An 18,957-nucleotide genomic window follows, 5' to 3' on the forward strand; every position below is an offset into this window, starting at 1 on the left:
TTCAAAAGCAGTTTTTTAATCAAATTCTGACAATTTTATGAGCCAAATTCCGCCTGGCCAATCACAGCTCTGTGCGCTCTGATGACGCGAAATGTGCGCGACTCGCCTATCAACATGCGGGATGGATGTGTTGACTGTTACCAACGTGTGTAGTGAGAAATAAGGTATTTTCATCAAAACTGCGACCAACACATTGAGGCTTTGGTATAACGCGTGAACACGATGGCCAGCAGGACTCTTCAGTTCAAGACAAAGTAAGCTTTTTGACACATGGCACGTGCTTGTTGTAAACTTTACTAGCTGGCTTTCACGAGCTAGGCTAAAGTGTGAAAGTGTGAAAGTGCGACAAGTAACAGTGATGTTTGGTTTGTTCTCTCACAGTTATGTCGTTTCCAGCAAGATTGAACCGTTTTACAAAGGAGGGAAAGTGCAGGTGAGTTTTCAGCTCTGTGTTTTATATTAGAAGTGTCTGTTTTAATAAAATTTGTGATTATTAAGTTTATTATTGTAATGTTTGACCATAACTACAGTAATGTAATATTGCACAGCCTTAGAGGTGGGTTACTTATGAATGACGCATTGAAATACAACTTTAACATGGTGAAAAACACAAAAAGTTGATATCAGTGCATCCTGACATTGAGACCCTGGTATCAGTCAAGTTTCCAAAATCAACCGTAGAAGTTATTCTGCATCATCTCCAAACTCAGATCAATTCTCTTTACTAATGGCACTGAAAAACTCATTCATGCCTTCATATTGTTTTGGTATCTCAAAACAAGGTATTGTTATAGGGATCAGCTGTATTGACCAGGTGTGCTCTCAGTGCACACACACAGACTTCAAAAGACTGTGCTCTAAAAGATTAACATTAAATATTAACCTATAAACCAACAACCTGTATGTACTAAATAAAACAATAGTGCAGTGATGAGTAGTGCAGAAGATGCTGACGCAAATGTGATAATAAATGATGTATTATGTAACAGATGGAGGTAAATAGTTTTTGTTTTTGTTGTTATGATAACTATTATTAAAATGATTATTTTGTCATCACTCTTGATTTTTCTCTTCTATTCCTGTTAGTTTCCTTCTTTTGTTCTTGTTCTCCTCTGTGTGTTTGTTGTAAAGCACTTTGGATCATCTGTGTTGTGTGTAATGTGTCATGCAAAATAAATAAAGTTGATTTGATTCCCGAGCCATTTAAAACGTCACTGCACAGTTTGTCCAGGCTGAGCAGCGCTGACGTCACCTTTCTGTCTGTTTCTAGATCAGCAAAGATGAAAAGTACATCTTTTGCACTTGTGGTTCCCGCGTGAATGTTTTGGAGATCAGCACGGGGAAGGTCATCCACTGCGTTGAACATGTAAGTCCAGAATGAATTAATTGTTTTCCTCTAAAGACCACAGCCTTGAAACTAATATTTACAACAACAACATAGCTGAGCTAACATCACTTTCCTGAGGCTGTCTTTCCTGCAAAACAGTTTTCTTTAGCAAATCTGACCTGCCAATATTCATACAGGGGGCTTTCATTTGCAATTGTGACTGAAAAGAGTCAACAATTCATGTTCAACTTGTACTGGTAGTTGTAGTTATTATTATATTTTTTTTCTCCAGATTTCTAATCATTCAAATATGATATAAACTGTATGGTTTTTTTATGTTGGTTAATTAGTTGAACAATTTAAATACTGATCATTAAAAAAAGCTATCTGCAGCATTTTGTCCCTTTTACATAATCACCACAATGGAAATAAGTTTTGGACTTTCTTGTGTCGACCCTGACTTAATAGTTCATTTGATTATTTTGATATTGCTTCCATCACATCTCTCTCTTGTGCTGTTTTGACAGGATGACCAAGAGGACATCACCTCTTTCGCCCTCAGCTGTGATGACGAGGTAAAGCAAACACTTTGACCCCCTTCTTACTTCTTAAGTCACACTCCCCATTGTTTCAATTCTTCATGACAGCCCATAAAAAAGTATTTATGTTTGCATGTCTCTGCTCTGTGTTTTTACCACAGCTGCTGGTAACAGCCAGTAGAGCGCTGCTGCTGAAGCAGTGGGACTGGAAGCAAGCTCAGTGTACTCGCTCATGGAGGGCCATTCACACAGTCCCTGTGGCCAGTATGACTTTTGACTCCACCTCCACCCTCCTGGCCACAGGTCCGCAGTTATGAGATTACTAACGTTATGTTGCATCGATTGTTTTCCATTTTTCCTCCCTGATATCTTCTACAAATGTATCGTGATTTGTCTTGCAGGCGGCTGTGATGGCACTATAAAGATGTGGGACGTGGTGAAGCAGTACTGCACCCACAACCTTAAAGGCTCGTCTGGAGTTGTACAGTAAGTTCAGATACAGGAATGAGAAGTTTAAAGTTACATATGTCGCAGTGACAGATATTGGCTTTTTAAATCATAAAGTAAACATCCTTTTTTTTTTTTGTATCTTTGCAGCCTGGTGCAGTTCCACCCAGACATCAGCCGGCTGCAGCTCTTCTCCTCCTCTCTGGACTGTGGCATTCGGCTGTGGGACCTGCGCTCCAGTCAGTGTGTGTGCGTGCTGCAGAGCCACTACAGCGCCGTCACCGCCCTCAGCTTCAGCCCCACCGGAGACACCATGATCAGGTACTGTATTCTCACCAGTGGGGCTGCTATTTACAACTTCAAGATGCTTTAGATTCTTAATCTTTCTTCTTCTTTCCTGATCTTTACTTGTAGTTCTGGCAGAGATAAGATTTGCACAGTGTGGGACCTGAAGACCAAGAAAGCCAAGAGAACTGTTCCGGTTTATGAGGTAAGACGGTGAAGAACTGAGAGAAACTGGAAGATATTGATTAACAAAAATAGCACAGCTTCATTTCTGTGTCTTTGTCTCCAGGCTGTGGAGGGTGTCATGCTTCTGCCGGAGAACGAGGACTTCTCTGAGATTGGAGTGAAAAACAACGACTTGCATTTCATCACAGCTGGCAGCAAAGGTGCAGCTCTTGAATCCTCTTTTTATCTGAACTGTGTTCTTCTGTTTTCTGTAACTCACCGCTCCTCTGTTATCTTACTTTCAGGAGTCTTGAGAGTGTGGGAGGCCAGCACGGCACGATGCGTCTACACCCAGACCCTGTCCTCCACCCTCAGCGCTGTATCTGAGGAGGAGGAGAAGAAGGAAGAGAAGGACGACGACCCTCGTAGTTTAACGTACCTCCTTCACCTGCCCGACTCCTCGCGATTGGCCACGGTCACCGCAGAGCACAACATCGTGCTCTACCAGCTGCCCGCTCTCAGCACACAGCAGCAGGTGGGTGCTGCTATTTATTCTGACAGTTTTAATTCAAAAGTAAATGTTGGTTTATGGGTCTTTTTTTCTAGACAGGTTTGCCTGCTTTCATACTGCTAGTTTAACCTTTTGAAAGAAGACCTCTCCTGAGCTGCCACAAGGGGGCAGTGTTTTTTAATGTTTGTGGTGACACGTGGTATCAAAAAGTTTTTAACATTTTGACTACCTTACTTCCTTGCACATTATGATACACAACTTGTGTAACATGAACTTTTAAGAGCCCATCTTTGGGTTTAGATTTTACAGTCATGTTTGCAGAATAAATAAAGATCCTCTCTTCCTCTGTCTGTGTGCTCACAGTTTGTAGGCTACAGCGACGAGGTGCTCGATGTGAAGTTTCTGGGTAAAGATGACAGCCACATCGTGGTGGCCACCAACAGCTGCCAGCTGAAGGTGTTTGAGCTGCTCACCAACAACTGCCAGATCCTGTACGGACACACAGGTGAGTGGCCAGCAGAGGGCAGCACGTGTTCGTCTAATGTACAAGTGAAACACCCCACAGTGTGTTGGAGTGTGAGCAGGACGTTTCACCATCACTTTAGTGACTGCCTCAGGCCCCACCGACTGTTTGATTTAATTCTATGTCTCATTCATTATTTGAACCTTTGTGTCGATTTCAACATCTGTGAATCATCTGTGAATCTTTCAGAGTATTATATAATAGAAATTCCACTCCTCATCAGGGGAGCAAAATCCAAAGAATTCAGATCCGTCCGACTCGCTGAGCAGGTTCGATGGATGCGAACTGATTCTGTCATTCACAGCTGTTTTCATTTGTTTGTCTTCCACAGATACTGTCCTCTCATTGGACGTCTTCAAAAAGGGTTTTCTCTTCGCGAGCTGTGCCAAGGTAAGCTCACGACTTCTCAGAATCTGTCGACACTGCAGACAAAGAACTGAAAGCAGTCCACACATGCATGCCTTCACCACAAATACACACAAATGTCAACACACTCTGCAGAAGACGCCCTTTAAAAACCTGAAGTAGGCCAACAATAACATCTGTAATGTTGTGTGTGTGTGTGTGTGTGTGTGTGTGTGTGTGTGTGTGTGTGTGTGTGTAGGACCGGTCAGTGCGTGTGTGGCGGATGGACAGCGACAGCGCTCAGGTGACCTGTGTGGCTCACGGCTCCAGCCACTCTAACGCTGTGGGCTCCATCACCTGCTCCAGGTACACTTCCTGTTACTGATCACAACACGAGCACAGAGTAAAGCAGTGAGAGTTAATTTATAAAGCCCGTTGCATGCACAAAGCTAACTTAATGTGCGTAACACGGATAAAAGGAACATCCAGGGGACGATAAAAGAACAACCACAAGCTTTAAATATTAAGAGTTTCAAGTTGTACTGAAAGAGAATAAGAACATTTTGGAGAAATAAAAAAACTATGTCAGGGGATATAGTACTCCAAAATGAAATAACAGTGACTTACTACTGTAACATAGATATCGGCCTAAAAATCACACATCGGTCGGGCCCTAGTTCTTTCAAAGGCTTGTGAAAACAAATATTTTTAACCTGGTTTTAAAAATGTTTACATTTGGACCATATTAATCTCTAACAGGAGTTTGTTTCAGTTACAAACAGTGTAGTGTAAACGTAGCTTCATCGTGTTTTTAACAGACTCTGGGTCGTAAGGTGGAAACTGTAAAGGAAATAGAGAGAGAGAGAGAGAGAGAAGGTCTCCAAAATAAAAGAAAATAAAGTTGGATGGTCGTGATACCAGATAGTTATACGGGTCTAATAAAAATCAAATGATTTCGATGCCTGTTTTGAAACCACAGCAACAAACATAGAAGTCTTAGGCAACACATGTTGAGTCATTTCTTCTTTATTATTATTATTATTATAAGGCAAACTCCTTCATACAGTGTGCAGGAGTTCCCTTTATTCCTCTCTGACACACCTGCCCTTTAAAATAGATGTTTGTTGTGTTTTTGTTTTTTTTAAGCTTTACTACTTTTAATTCAATCGATCGTTAAAAATGACAGAGGTTGAATCTTTTGAAACACTTGGTATTAAGATGTCAACAGGAGTTTGTAGTTTTTAGACAGCTTTTACTTTGAAAGATCCTTCTACATCTTTGCATATGTTTGTGTGCAGGCTGAAAGCATCTTTCGTAGTGTCGGGCAGTCAGGACTGTACGGTGAAGGTGTGGGATCTGCCAGAGGACTTGTCTACAACAGGTGCAGAAATACATCAGCTGACCGCCCGCGCCACGGAGAAGGCACACGATAAGGTACAAATACAAAAAAGAAAGTGGGAAACCCCCGCTGTCTTTGCAGCTTTGAGATGTGATTGAGGTTGATGATGTCTGCATGCCAAGCAGCCAATTACTCTTGTCTGACAGCCTCTTAATTACCCGCCTCTTAAAGCCTCATTATGTAAGATTAAGATTGACTTTATTGATCCCACAAGGGGAAATTCTGTTTTTACACTCTGTAGTCATGCAACACACACATAGGCTGAAGTATATATACACACATGCACAAACAGGATCCTATGGACATGCACTAATGGAGGGATGTCAGAGTGACGGAGCTGTCCACGACGGGCGCACCTGAGCTGGTGGTGGGGAGGGGGTTTGGTGCCTTGCTTAAGGGCACCTCGGCAGTGCTCAGGAAGCCATCACCTCTCCAGCTACCAGACCAACTTCCATATTTGGTCCGAACTTGAACCGGCGACCCTCCGGTTCCCAACCCAAGTCCCTACAGACTGAGCTACTGCCGCCCCACTCATTCTCTTCACACTCTCCTCTTCAAAACACTGTGATGATGTGGAAATACACGCCAGACTGCTTTATTAAGCCCCGTCCCCAACATGCTTTACATTATTATGTGAGCACTTAGTTGAGAGGTTGAGACCTGCAGAAAGTTAGCTTTCATTTTTGACAATTTTAAACAAAGTAAATCTGGGGGGACACAGAGAATGTCATTGATCGCGCAGATGAGAGGCAACCTGATCTGCAGGGCTACTGAGGAAAACGCTGCAAAACTTCAGTTTCAGCAACATGTGCAGTGAGCGATTATAAGTCCAATGAAGGCGCTGAAATTGCAATAATTTATCATAGATCAATAAGTATACAAATAAACTGATTATCTATATTTACATGGTGCCTTTATGACGCATTACAAAGACACTGACAGCTGTTTTCTCACTATCAGGGAAAGACATTGTAGTCGTTTTCTACCGTCTGTGTGGGCTTTTAGAGACGAGAAGTCCTTTTCTCGTTAACAACAACACGTTGAATGTTTTTAAAATCAGGCAGATTTACTTATTGTCACTGTTTATGATGAAATAATGGCATGAGTCAAAAGCCATTAAACCTGGGGCTTATTAGCAAAATCCTTCTCCAGGGAATGTGTGCCCTCAGTTCTGCAGAAACGGTCTTCATTCAGATGTTGGACTCTTATGGTCGGGGGGTAGTCAAGTGTAGGGATTAGGTGCTTCCATTGGGCCTTTCTGCTCACGTATGCATTCAAGATCTACAATTCTACAATTCACTTAGCAGACGCTTTTATCCAAAGCGACGTACATCAGAGAGTAAGTACAACACAAGCAAGGATCTAGAAAAAAGGGAACAATGTCAGTAAGAGCAAACGATCAGCTTTGAGTCTGATTGGACACACAGGTGCTGACAGGAAGTGACCAGAGGCAAAGCACAACATTGAGGGCAGTTCTTGAGAGCTCTAATCAGTATAGAAACCATCTTATAAGTCGTAGTTATCAAACAAAAACCATCGTCATTACCATCATCATCATCATCAATAATATGGAGACCATCATCATTAAGTTAGTAGTTATTCATGAAAGAGCTGGGTCTTTAGCTTTTTCTTAACGGTGCAGAGGGACTCTGCAGATCGAATGGAGTTTGGAAGTTCATTCCACCACCGGGGGGCGACAGAGGAGAAGAGTCTAGTCAGCGTCTTAGGACCCTGTTGTGAAGGTTGGATCAGACGCCTTTCATTGGCAGAGCGTAGTGGGCGGGAGGGAGTGTAGACCTTGTTAGTTCTTGTAAACAACAGATAACAAGAAGATAACCTGGTGGTGTTTTTATCCTGTAAAACGCCTAACCATCTCCAGAGGTGAGTCCAGGAGTCTGCACTTGCACTTCAGCTGAACAAGAAATCAAAACTGATTCCTGAGATGACAGTGAACAGGTGTGTCAGGGTGTGTCCAACTGTCCATCCATGTTGGTTTGTTTTTGTTTGGACAGGAATAACTTGAATGAATGAATGTCAAGCTGTCTACCTACAAACCTTTAGAGCAACATATGAGGTAATGTGATGTGGTGGTTACCTTACGCACTCTTTAAATGCACCTGGCGGCTAACGTGGCAGCTGCCTATGTGTGCTGCATGAGTCTAATATGGATGCGGTACAAATGCACTGAAGTCAAAATACTCAATCACTGTGATGAGTGATATGATGTGAATATATGTATTTAATCGGGAAAATGGAATTTAACATAGTTTGAATTCAGAGCATGAAACTCTCTGCACAGAGAGGCTAAAGCTATTGCTCATTTCTAACTCTTGTCCCTCATTGGGCCTTTGAGTAAACAGTGTGGATTCTTTGCTCTTTTGATGAAAAGAGGAGGAAATACGAGATGTTTAACCGCTTTGACATGACATTGGTTTTCAGACTTCCTGGTTGCCTTCATTATGTCAGCTTCCCTCTCTGTAACTTGAAGAGTGCGGTGACATTTCACTCCATTGTCTTGGCTCCATTTCTCACTCTGAATTCTCTCCGATGGGAAAGATAAAGCGTCGTCGCTCCTATTACATCTTTTTTGCCTTCTCACATACAGCTCAGCTGAAATGTATTTCCAGGGTGATAAAAGGAGGAATATCGACATGAAAGGTTACACAAGAAACAAGTTCAGAAACGGGTCAAATAATGCAAAGGCTGATTTTTGGACCAATGAGAGAGAGTAATGAGAGAGTGAGGGTGCACACTGTCTCCCATCGTCTGAATGTCATCAGCAGTAACTTGTGACCTCTGTGACTGTTTCTTTAAGAGATAAAATGTTTAAATAGTTTTTCATGCTAATGATTTCTTGATCCAGGTTTGTTTGTGGCCTCTACGTTTCTTAACTTAACAACATAGTTTAGGAGTTTGACCGTTTAAGAACAAAAAGAAAAGCCTGTAAGGGCGCCATTTTAAAGGTTTGTGTGCTTGTGAAAGGATTTCTTACACTTTTAATTCTTTCACAAACCAAACGATTGAAAGACAACATCTCTTCTCGTTCACTTCAGTGACTTTGACAATTGAAAACTTTATATGTGCAATGGCGTATCTTCAGACCTGCGGGCAGCCAAATATAATTTATGAGCTTCCTGACGATGACTTATGAATCAGGAAGATCTTGTGTGGATTTCTCTCTCTCTTCCCTGACACACACACACACACACACACACACACACACACACACACACACACACACACACATACTCACACTCACACTCACACAGTCCATCCCCATCTCTTCATGCAAAGCTCTCTTTTCTCGTAAGGAAGTGCAGAAAACAGGCTGTCCGCTTTTTCACCCAGGAAGTTCTGATCTTATGTAAACGCCTTGAAGTCCAAATTACACCACGCCATCATTTCCTGCTACACCTACACACAGGGCTCTCCAGTTGCAAGATCTAACAATTGATAGCCTGTCCTCCAGTAGTGCCTTGTTACTTAACTTTGCCTTTGTTGTCATGTAAAACAATCAATCTTTCTTACATATCAGATTCAGAGACAATGTGACATGTCAGTCATGACCACTAAGTGATGATGACACTGGACGCTGTGAAGTAAGAGACATTTGGAGAATGTTTCTACAGGGCCAAAATATCTCTTACTTCATATCTTTCCTACACGCTCTACACATGTCGTTTCTCTGTACAGTCTCACATTTGCATTCCATAGAATACTTACGATGCTGCTCTCCCGTCTTTAGGATGTAAACAGCGTCGCAGTGTCGCCCAATGACAAGCTGCTGGCCTCGGGCTCACAGGACCGCACGGCCAAGCTGTGGTCGCTGGCGGGGGAGGGGACCGTGGACCTGCTCGGGGTGTTCAGAGGCCATCGTCGAGGCGTCTGGGCCGTCTGCTTCTCTCCCGTCGACCAGGTGTTGGCCACTTCCTCTGCTGATGGCTCCTCCAAACTGTGGGGCCTGCAGGACTTCAGCTGCCTCAAGGTGGGCAACCAAATCAAGCGTGCATGTGTCACTCTTTTCTTCTATAAAAGGAGAAAATGATAGCTGATTAAATATACAGTATGTGTTGTGCATCTGAATTTTTATCAGTGCCCTATATTTGAAAAGAAGTTTTACACTGACACAGTTTCAGTGCCTTTAAGTGTCACAACCCCGGATTCACAGAATTACTTTGAGTATTTGTATTTGTGTTTGTATTTGATTAGATTTATGCTGAATGTAGAAGTCTACCTGAAGACAATTTGTGCTTTAACGAGTTCGTAATCGATTGGTACCCTGCTGCTCTACCCCGATTACAAAACGTTTGCTCTCAACACATGCAGTCTGAATGAAACCAGTTTGAATTTTCAGTTGTGTTTTGTTCACCTTGAACGGTGAGGTGATACGTATGTGAGGCCCTGTAGTGGACATCCAATGGCACAGTAGCTCTCAAGTTAGTTTATTATACGGGATAATCGTCAACATAACACTTTTCTGTATGTAATTTATGTGTGTCTTTATTATTCTTAAGACGTTTTTCCTCTTTATTTCTTCAGACATTCGAGGGTCATGACGCGTCTGTTTTGAAGGTCATCTTTGTGAGCCGAGGGACTCAGCTCCTCACCAGGTAACCTCGACATCCTGTCAAACAAACCTCTCTCTATTTAAAAAAAACAAAACACTCCTACATATTATCATCTTTGTTTTTTTTCACTGTTGAATTTATTAACAGGTTCAGTTTGAAGTAGATTAAGAAACTTTAATTTTGTTCTGTGCAGAAGGAAAACTGAACTCAGAACTGAACCTCAGCGCCCGCTGTGGGCAGCTCCGTCACTCTGACATCTCTCCATTAGTCCATAGGATCCTGTTTGTGCATGTGTGTATATTTCAGCCTATGTGTGTGTTGCATGACTTACAGAGTGTAAAAACAGAATTTCCCCTTGCGGGTACCAATGAAGTTAATCTTAGTCTTAATCTTTTCACCTGTAATTATCATCTAATCTCAGATGTCTGATTGCCATGAGTCATTTCATTTGTCATGCTCGCTTATAAGATCGAGGAATGTGCTCAGAAAACATTGACACGTCAGCAGAGTGACAATCCACCCTACGTTTTCAACATGTACAGGATGTCATTCTCTCTAAATGATGCTGAGCTTTTGTTGTCAGTATATAAGGAACCAAAGTGATCGATTGATGCCATCATATGTGCCAAGCAACATTGTTAAATATGGAGGAGCTGATGAAATAGTGGTTAGGTCGAGCCCCATGTGCAGAGGATTTAGGGCGTTTTCAGATTAGGCACCATTGCCCCCCCCCTCCTCTCTCCCCCGATGCTACTAATGTGAAACATCGTTCCTTGTCAGAGCACACATGCGTACGTACACAGTCCGATACAGAAGTGGCGACATTAACGTAGTCGGTTTGCAAATCCACCAAGAGGAAGAAGGAAGAAGAAGCAACCATGGCAACCACTCGCGTTATCACCTTGGCGTTATCGCGTGTACAATGTAGTCCATCTTGCTGCTGAGGATATTTTTATTATTTATGAGACGCCATCGACAATTGTCTTCCTACTTCCACATCTACCGTGCAGCTCAGAGGATGAAATGGGCTGGTGCTGTGCGGATATGGTGGTTTTTAGTTTTGCCTTCACCACTCTACTCGCTGAATGTAACTTGCCTTCAGAGGTTCACTACCTTGTTTGTTTCACTCCTTTCCCACATGTCATTCCCGACTCAGATCCATGCTCTGCAGCTTTGTGTCGCTCTCTTATATCCTTTGTGCATTGGATTGCACACTCTTAAATCAGGGCTGCAGCTTCTGTGACAAAATCAGCAATATGGAATAATATTTTCTTTTACTTGGATGCTTATTTGTATGTTCAATCAGTTTGCAGAAAATGTGGAATTCTGCCCTAAGAGGTGTTCTTGTTCACATGTGTTCACATATGTCCGTGTGTCTGTGTCAGCCGTTTTAAATGAAAGTCTTAACGGTTGACTCGCAGTTTTAACTCAAGTCTCTGAACCCGATCTCTCCTCAGCGGCTCCGACGGTTTAGTGAAGCTGTGGACCATAAAGACCAACGAATGTGTGAAGACGCTGGACGCCCACCAGGACAAAGTGTGGGGTCTCCACGGCAACCGCAAAGACGACAAGATGGTGACCGCCTCTGCAGACTCCAACATCACCGTGTGGCTGGTAGGTGTTGTCTGAGGGGGGATGGGGGGGGGGGGGGGGGGGGGGGGGGGGGGGGTGAAGCTGTATTAATGAGCAAGAAAACATCCAGCTGAAAGTATTGATTTTCAAAACTTTGCATTAAGGGCGAAACCGGTTCACATCTTCTCATTTTTAGGTTATTAGGCGGATCACGTCACAAGATAAAAGTATTACAAAGAGTAAAAGGTTTTGTTTTTTCATTTTCTTTTGTCCTCTGTTAGGATGTGACTGAAGTGGAGCTAGCGGAGGAGCAGGCCAAGCAGGAGGATCAGATACTCAAGTAGGTTACACATAGACATGATCTACTTTAGACATGAACGAACGCTCTGCCCGTCTGTCACTCAAAAGAAGTGGTTGACAAATAAAGTAGTAATTAGAGACTGAGGTCAGACAATGATCCACATTCGCCCGTGTTGCGCCATCCTGTCTGTCCCCTGATAAATAAACAGAGAACGCGTTGGGCTAAGGTGGACCCGGCTCAGTCAAAGGTCAGGGGTTGCCGAGGTCAGGGCCGTCTGTGTGTTTGTTTCAGTTCTGATTAGAAAGAAGGAATTTAAGGCCTCAGACACTTGTTGTGTTTAATGTGTGTACATTCGCTCACTAATGTGTGTGTACATGACCTCAGACATGTGTGTTCTTTCTGATATGATAATCCCTCTTTGTCAAGCTGCAGACGAAAGACAAATCATGATATGATAGAAATAGTTTCCTGCACAAAACTCATCAGATATTTTAGAGCAGAAGATGCACACAGCCGAAACACAGTGAAGGAAATTAGGTTAAACGTTTGCTATTTTCTTTTTTATCACCACGTTGAAGGAAAACTGGCATATATATGTTCCTTCTTCTTTCCAGCCTCCTTTTATGTAAGGAAAAAAAGGCCCATTGTTTTAACTGTGACATTTTCATAAAATCTAAACTTCTCATGAAATTCTGCCATACGTTTCTCAACATGTGTCTTTGTGTTTGTTGTGTGTGAAGGCAGCAGGAGTTGTCCAACCTGCTCCATGAGAAGAAATATCTGAAAGCTCTGGGTCTGGCCATCTCGCTGGACCAGCCTCGCACGGTGCTCACTGTGATCAAAGGTAACGAGTGCTGCTGCTCTCCTTTTTAGACTGGCAGGGAACGAGGGGGGGAGGAGAGATGGGGGAGGATAAAACATCTTCTGTTGCGTGCATGTACACAGTAAACACAACATGTTCTGTTATCTGTTTCTTTTTGAAAACATCATGTTCCCTCTGTACACTCTGCCACACTTCAGTCATTCATCTGCCCTTTCTCCTGATACCCGCCACCTTAAAAACCGGCTGTTCTGTCAGCCTGTCATCAATCTTTGTGGATGGCTGCTCACTTTAAGAGGTGTGTCACCCGAGGGTTGATGCATCTGTCAAAAAATAGCCCCGAAAAAAAACACTCCTAGATTTCACCATCTCTTGCTTTTTGTTGTGTCATGTGACTGATGAAAAAATGCAAAACAAAGACAACACAATACATAACATATCCCTCTTAGCTTTGAACTTGTAAATCCAGTTGGCACAGGAGTAAAGAGGTTTCTGGAACATATCATCACATAGTTTTCAGTGTCACTAAGTGATGGTTATGAACTTGACTTTGCGTCTTTGTGCTTGAGTCTTGACAGATCGCTTTTAAAAATCTGAATATCCGTTTTAAATCTGAGGGCTTAAGACTTGAATGACGGCAGGGGATGAGTCATCAAGCATCCCATTCAGTACATGTGTAAAACAAAAAGCTTGGTCTTTCTCAGACTTGACAAAGATCATTCAAAGAGGTATCGATTACGCATCTAATGCTGACACAGTTTTTCTGTTTATAGCTCGAGCAAACACATAACGATGTCCATGGTTGGTGATTACAAAACGGTTTCTACAAAGTGTCTTCACAATTATTAAACCCCGCTGACTTTTGCTCCCACTGACACAGCTGGGTTCCTCCTTCATAGGGATGTAAAGATGAATTGTAAAATGGTGATAAATCGATTCAGAGGTGTCAAGGTTCACATCGATACTCTGAAAAATGAAGCGCAATAATATGGTGAACGTCAGCAGCTGCAGAGCGAGATTTAGAAATTGAGGACGCACCACCGTCTTTTAAATAGATAGATAGATACTTTATTGATCCCGAGGGAAATTCAAAGCATCCAGTAGCAGGTTACAAAGACGTATATGACATGAAACATTTGTTACAAATTAAACCACAAAAACCGACCCCCCCATACATATATATTAACCTGAAAAAAAGATTTAAAGAATACTCCTAGATGAATCAAACTTAAACTGTGCAATTAAAAATAGACTTATACAAGAAATGTACATAACCCGTGCAGGGATAAAAATATATGTGAAATTTAAACAAGAACCTATAAACAGTTGAGGAAAAAAATCTGTAATTAGACCTGAATATAAAAAAAATAATAAGAATAAAAAAATGTTGACCTTCTGAAGTTGTGTTGTTTATATATGTACAGCAATGTTTAAAAAGCAGAGGTGTTGGAGGTGTGGAAGCATTTTGGCTTCCCCAAGACAGAAAATGAAAGAGGTGAGAAGACAACAGACGAGACAAAAACTGTGTGCAAATATTGCAAGAAGACAGAGAACTACACAAAAAGCATGACCAACATGATGCAGCACTTAATCCACCCCACAATGAGAAGCTCCAATCACCTCCCCTTGTTTCGAGAAAAAAAGAAAACACACTGACAAGCGGGTTAGCAGCCCCTAAAGGAATCTTTTTCACTCATAATCTGTCTACAGTCTCATTTTGTGAAATAAATCGTGAGAGAATTGTATTGTGAGTTGAGTGAGTCGTTACATCCCTACTCCTTTATTTATCCAAAGTGGATGTTTTTTGTTTCTGCTGATCACAGAGTTTGTACCTGTGTTGTGATGTTGTCAATTCTTTTGCATGATTTTGTCAGTTTCACTGAGGTATATAACGGGGCCAAGAACTCAATCAGATGAACTTAACATATATTTTTCCTGTTGCTCCTAGCGATCCGTCAAGTGGAGGGCAGCCATGAGCTGTTGGAGAAGACGTTGCTAAAACTTCGAGTGGATCAGAAAGGTAAAGCATTGAAATGTTCCCTGACAGGAGTAAACACTGTAACAGTGATTTTAAGGGATAAGGATTCATCCTTAAATAAAAGAGGTTTAAAAAAGCTTGAATGTTATCTAGGTAGGATATGTTTTTAAAAATGCCCTGTGGACTACAGCTAAACACAGAGGTACCTCAAAATATGAACTATGCACTGGAGATTTTATCATAAAGAAAAGTAGGTGAGGATTTAAAATGATATGAGGCTATAAATAATATAATATAATAATAACTTCCTGAGCGAGAATGACTGACTCCATGAAGACTGAGCCATCAGCAGACTATGAGAAGAATTCCTGCCGGAGCCAAGAGTAGTGAAGTCCATGTCTTTTCACATCTCTCCGTCTTTATCTGACCCTGTCATGATCTCCGCCCGTCTCAGAGTCGCTGCTGCGTTACTGCGTGGTGTGGAACACAAACGCCAGAAACTGTCAGGATGCCCAGGCCGTCCTGCAGGTGCTCCTCACACACCTGCCGCCTGAGGAGCTGCTGCAGTACCAGGGCGCCCGAGCGCACCTGGAGGGACTCATCCCATACACAGGTTAGTGAATGATGTGTGTGTGTGTGTATGTGTGCGCATTTGGAAGAAGAGAAGAAGAAGTGTATTTATATCACAAAATGATTCTACAATACACCACTGATGGAACTGCTTATGAAAGCAGGGCAATCTTACAATCTGTATGAGTAGATTATAACAAAACCAAACCGCAAAGGAACGTTATAATTTCATCAGCAAAGAGGGCAAGGCATGCAGATGATGGCCTAGTGGTTAGCTACAGTCGTCAGAGCAGGCAGCCCGGGTTCAAACCCGACCTGTGGCTCCTCAAAAACAAAAATGTGATCATACTGTAGATGATGACTGTATGATGAATTCTTCTCCTTCTTCCCACAGAGAGACACATGCAGAGGATCGGCAAACTGCTGCAGACGTCCATGTTCCTGAACTACATGTGGCAGAAGATGAGAGTGGCCGGAGCTCCGTCCAGGTGAAAGAGCAACACTGACATTTATCAACAGTGAAATGTATCACAGCAGCGACTTTCCTGTCTTTCCCTCCGAACCTTGAGGGTAGCAGTCAAAATATGTCGTTACAAAGGGGTGCCTTTGAATGTGGCCGTACCAACCGTGTTTACAAAAAACTCTGTATGTCCACATGGTGGACTTCACAGATGTCCAGATGTCTTCAGAATCAAGCTTTTCCATTTTCATTTCTTATCTCTGAGGAAAGTCTTGATACTCCATATGGCCGTGTCTTCCTCCTCTGATGAAGTGCCTTTGCAATTTTCTTTTGCAGTAAATCTTGCCGTTTAATTTGCGCTGCTGTTCTCATGACACCAAGCACACCGACTACACAACTAATCATGTCAAAACCACAAGTTGAAAAATTCTGTGGCGTAGATGGCCTAGCGGTCAGGTCACGCCCCATGCACATAGGCAATAGTCCTCCTACTTGGCGGTCCTGGTTCAGGGCCCTGGACCTGTTGCCCTCCTTTTCCAGCATGTTATTCCCCCCCCCCCCCCCTCTCTCTCCATTTGGTATCAGCTAAAATCATCAGCCAGGAATACACACATGCACTTTTATTTGACTTACCCGTGCAGGGCGTTGTCACATATGACATCACTTTGCATCTTAAGCTGATCAGCTTTATTTTGCCAGAATAACCCCGATCGTCCTGTACTGATGTCAAATGAATGAAAGTGCTGAGTTAATTCATGCAGGGCTCCGGTCAGAGTCTCACACACTTTATGGGATCTCTCAGGGGACAGGCTTGAGCTCAGTAACTTCCTTGTTTCTCCACTGACCTAAAACATCATTCAGAGCATGAAGTGCTCCATTTCAGTTGCTTAGTAACAGGAAGGTTATCCTGCATCCTGTCTCTCTGGATGTGGGTCAGATGTGACACGCAGGTACGAAGCTTATAAATGATCCAACAAAAGCCAACACAAAGGCTGTGGCTGTCTTCGGTCTCACAGGAATTCTGGAGAGTAGAAAAGGTGGTTAGGTTTGCTGACTGGCAGCATTCTTGGCATTAAGAGGCATGCTGCAACTTTCCTCTTCTATTCAGAATGAAGCTTTTATACAACACCAGATCAGGTGACATTTGACTGCTGACTCTGCAAAGATGAGTGAAGGTGAAACTGATACCAAGACAATGTTACAAACAATGATGCACATTTCAACTCGTCTTGTGTAATAAAAGTTTGTTAATGTATTCTTTTTTGTATATTCTGTGCAGCATGGACCAGGATGAAGAAATGGACACCACTCCCCTTGCACAGCCTTTCTTTACGATCGATAAGGAGAAAGGAACAGGCAGCGGCGATGAGGAGAAACAAGATGGAGATGACAGTGGTGGGGAACAAGATGAAAATTGCCCAGGGAAGGAGGAGGAAGAAGATGAAGAAGATGACGAGGTCAGTGTCACAAAGAAGGCGTCCTCCAACGACAGGCGAGTGGAAAACGGAGAGAGCACCAAAACAAACGGGAACCATCACTCTGAAAGTGAGGAGAGCTCAGATGAGGAAGAAGAGGAGACGGATCAAACCGTGAAAGAGATGAAATGTCTCCCGGTTTCTGCAGCAGCACAATGCCAGACCATCCTGAGCTGACAGAGATCGTCAAGCTCATCACAAGATGACAAAAGAAACCCTGGAGGTCGTCTTATCTGGGACCATTAGCTGGAGCAGTGCTTAAAGTGTGACGACAAAAGAAAGAGACAGAGCAACAGGTGTAGAATGATAATGATACAGATAAAAGGTCTCTCTGAGGAGTACAAAAGACTTCACCCCCCCCCCCCCGAGCCAAAAACTAAAGTGTGCATCACTTCTTTCATACAGCGTCTGGGCAGAATCTGATGAAACTTTTATCAGCGTGCTTTCCTCACACGAGGTGGAGGTGTGGCAGTAAACATGGAAAACATTCTGCATTTACATTCAGTCACTGAGTAAGACTTATGTACAGAAACAAGCACACTTTGTCTTGTTCTGCATTGCTGTGTAGTCCTGATCTACCGGCTCAACCGCAACAACCACAAAAGGTTCCTTATATAACCCTTTTTTTTTTTTATGTAATGACTGAGAATGTTTATGAAATAAAAAAACTTGGTCTTCGTTATTTAGAAAGAGTTGTGTTTCTATTCACTTTGTATTTTAATCTTAATGAATCCCAAGGGGAATTCCAACTTTTTATTTTTATTTTTTTAAAGATTTATTTTTGGGCTTTTGTGCCTTTAATGGAGAGATAGGACAGTGGAAATCAGGGATAGAGAGAGTGGGGATTGACATGTGGGAAAAGAGCCACAGGCTGAATTCGAACCCGGGCCACCCGCGTTAAGGACTATAGCCTCCAAACATGGGACGCGCGCACTAACCACTGCTCCACCAGCGTCCCGGAAATTCCAACTTTTCACTCTGTTATTGCAAACATGCTACACACACACACACACACACACACACACACACACACACACACACACACACACACACACACACACACACACACACACACACACACACACACACACACACACATGGGACTGAAAGAACAAATAAGACCTATGGACGTGCGTTAGAATAGAGATGTCAGAGTGTGGGGGTCACACAGGGACTGGCTCAAAGGCACCTCGGCAGTACTCGTTGCAGTCTTACATGTTGAATCCATCATACATGTGCTGAGTGAATGCTTTCAAAGATTGAACTGCTCAGTGGAGACGGCTGAAGTCCCTGTGGGTTTGAGCTTGACTCATCATGTAGAAGTAATTTATCTGTCTGACCAATTAAAATTAGAACTTCAGAATAAAAAAAACAAAAGCGATGAGGGTTGTTCAATCACTTCCAAAAAATGCAGAGGCTTATTAGGTCGGGAAGAATCATTTATATCTGAACCGGTTCGCTTGCCCGCTTCCATCTCTGCAACACCTGTTGGTTTGACCTGATAACTGCTCTCATATCTGACAAACCGGGGGGCGTCCAAAACGGCCTTAAAACCGCCTACCTTTTCTGGTCCAAACAAATCCAGACCACTCAGGACCAGAATCTAATCTTAGGAGGAGGACATACTGGCTGCTGCATTGTTGTCAGAGAAGCCAGCACTTCAACACAGCAT

The 18,957-nt window shown here is 42.7% G+C and overlaps 1 protein-coding gene across 1 annotated transcript; it reads left to right on the forward strand.

Annotated features, from left to right (window-relative positions):
- The first annotated feature begins 83 nt into the window (after positions 1–83).
- tbl3 (transducin beta like 3) lies at positions 84–17,967 on the forward strand. The gene is made up of 23 exons (XM_061065404.1): positions 84–254; positions 382–433; positions 1,271–1,366; positions 1,855–1,902; positions 2,028–2,169; positions 2,268–2,352; positions 2,464–2,634; positions 2,728–2,803; positions 2,888–2,984; positions 3,069–3,298; positions 3,638–3,779; positions 4,129–4,187; positions 4,402–4,508; positions 5,441–5,576; positions 9,287–9,526; positions 10,081–10,151; positions 11,567–11,723; positions 11,963–12,021; positions 12,723–12,826; positions 14,751–14,822; positions 15,235–15,393; positions 15,745–15,838; positions 17,090–17,967. The coding sequence occupies exons 1-23, from the start codon at positions 223–225 to the stop codon at positions 17,460–17,462; spliced, it is 2,802 nt and encodes a 933-aa protein (XP_060921387.1). The 5' UTR covers positions 84–222; the 3' UTR covers positions 17,463–17,967.
- The last annotated feature ends 990 nt before the right edge of the window (positions 17,968–18,957 follow it).

Source organism: Labrus mixtus, chromosome 20 (genome assembly GCF_963584025.1).
Source record: "Labrus mixtus chromosome 20, fLabMix1.1, whole genome shotgun sequence".
NCBI lineage: Eukaryota > Metazoa > Chordata > Actinopteri > Labriformes > Labridae > Labrus > Labrus mixtus.

Excerpts from the sequence above, each read along its gene's own strand:
- tbl3 (XM_061065404.1), top strand. The coding sequence starts at position 223 with ATGGCCAGCAGGACTCTTCAGTTCAAGACAAA. Across the intron at positions 255-381 it reads ACTCTTCAGTTCAAGACAAA|TTATGTCGTTTCCAGCAAGA; the intron begins GTAAGCTTTTTG and ends GTTCTCTCACAG. Across the intron at positions 12,022-12,722 it reads CAGGAGGATCAGATACTCAA|GCAGCAGGAGTTGTCCAACC; the intron begins GTAGGTTACACA and ends TTGTGTGTGAAG.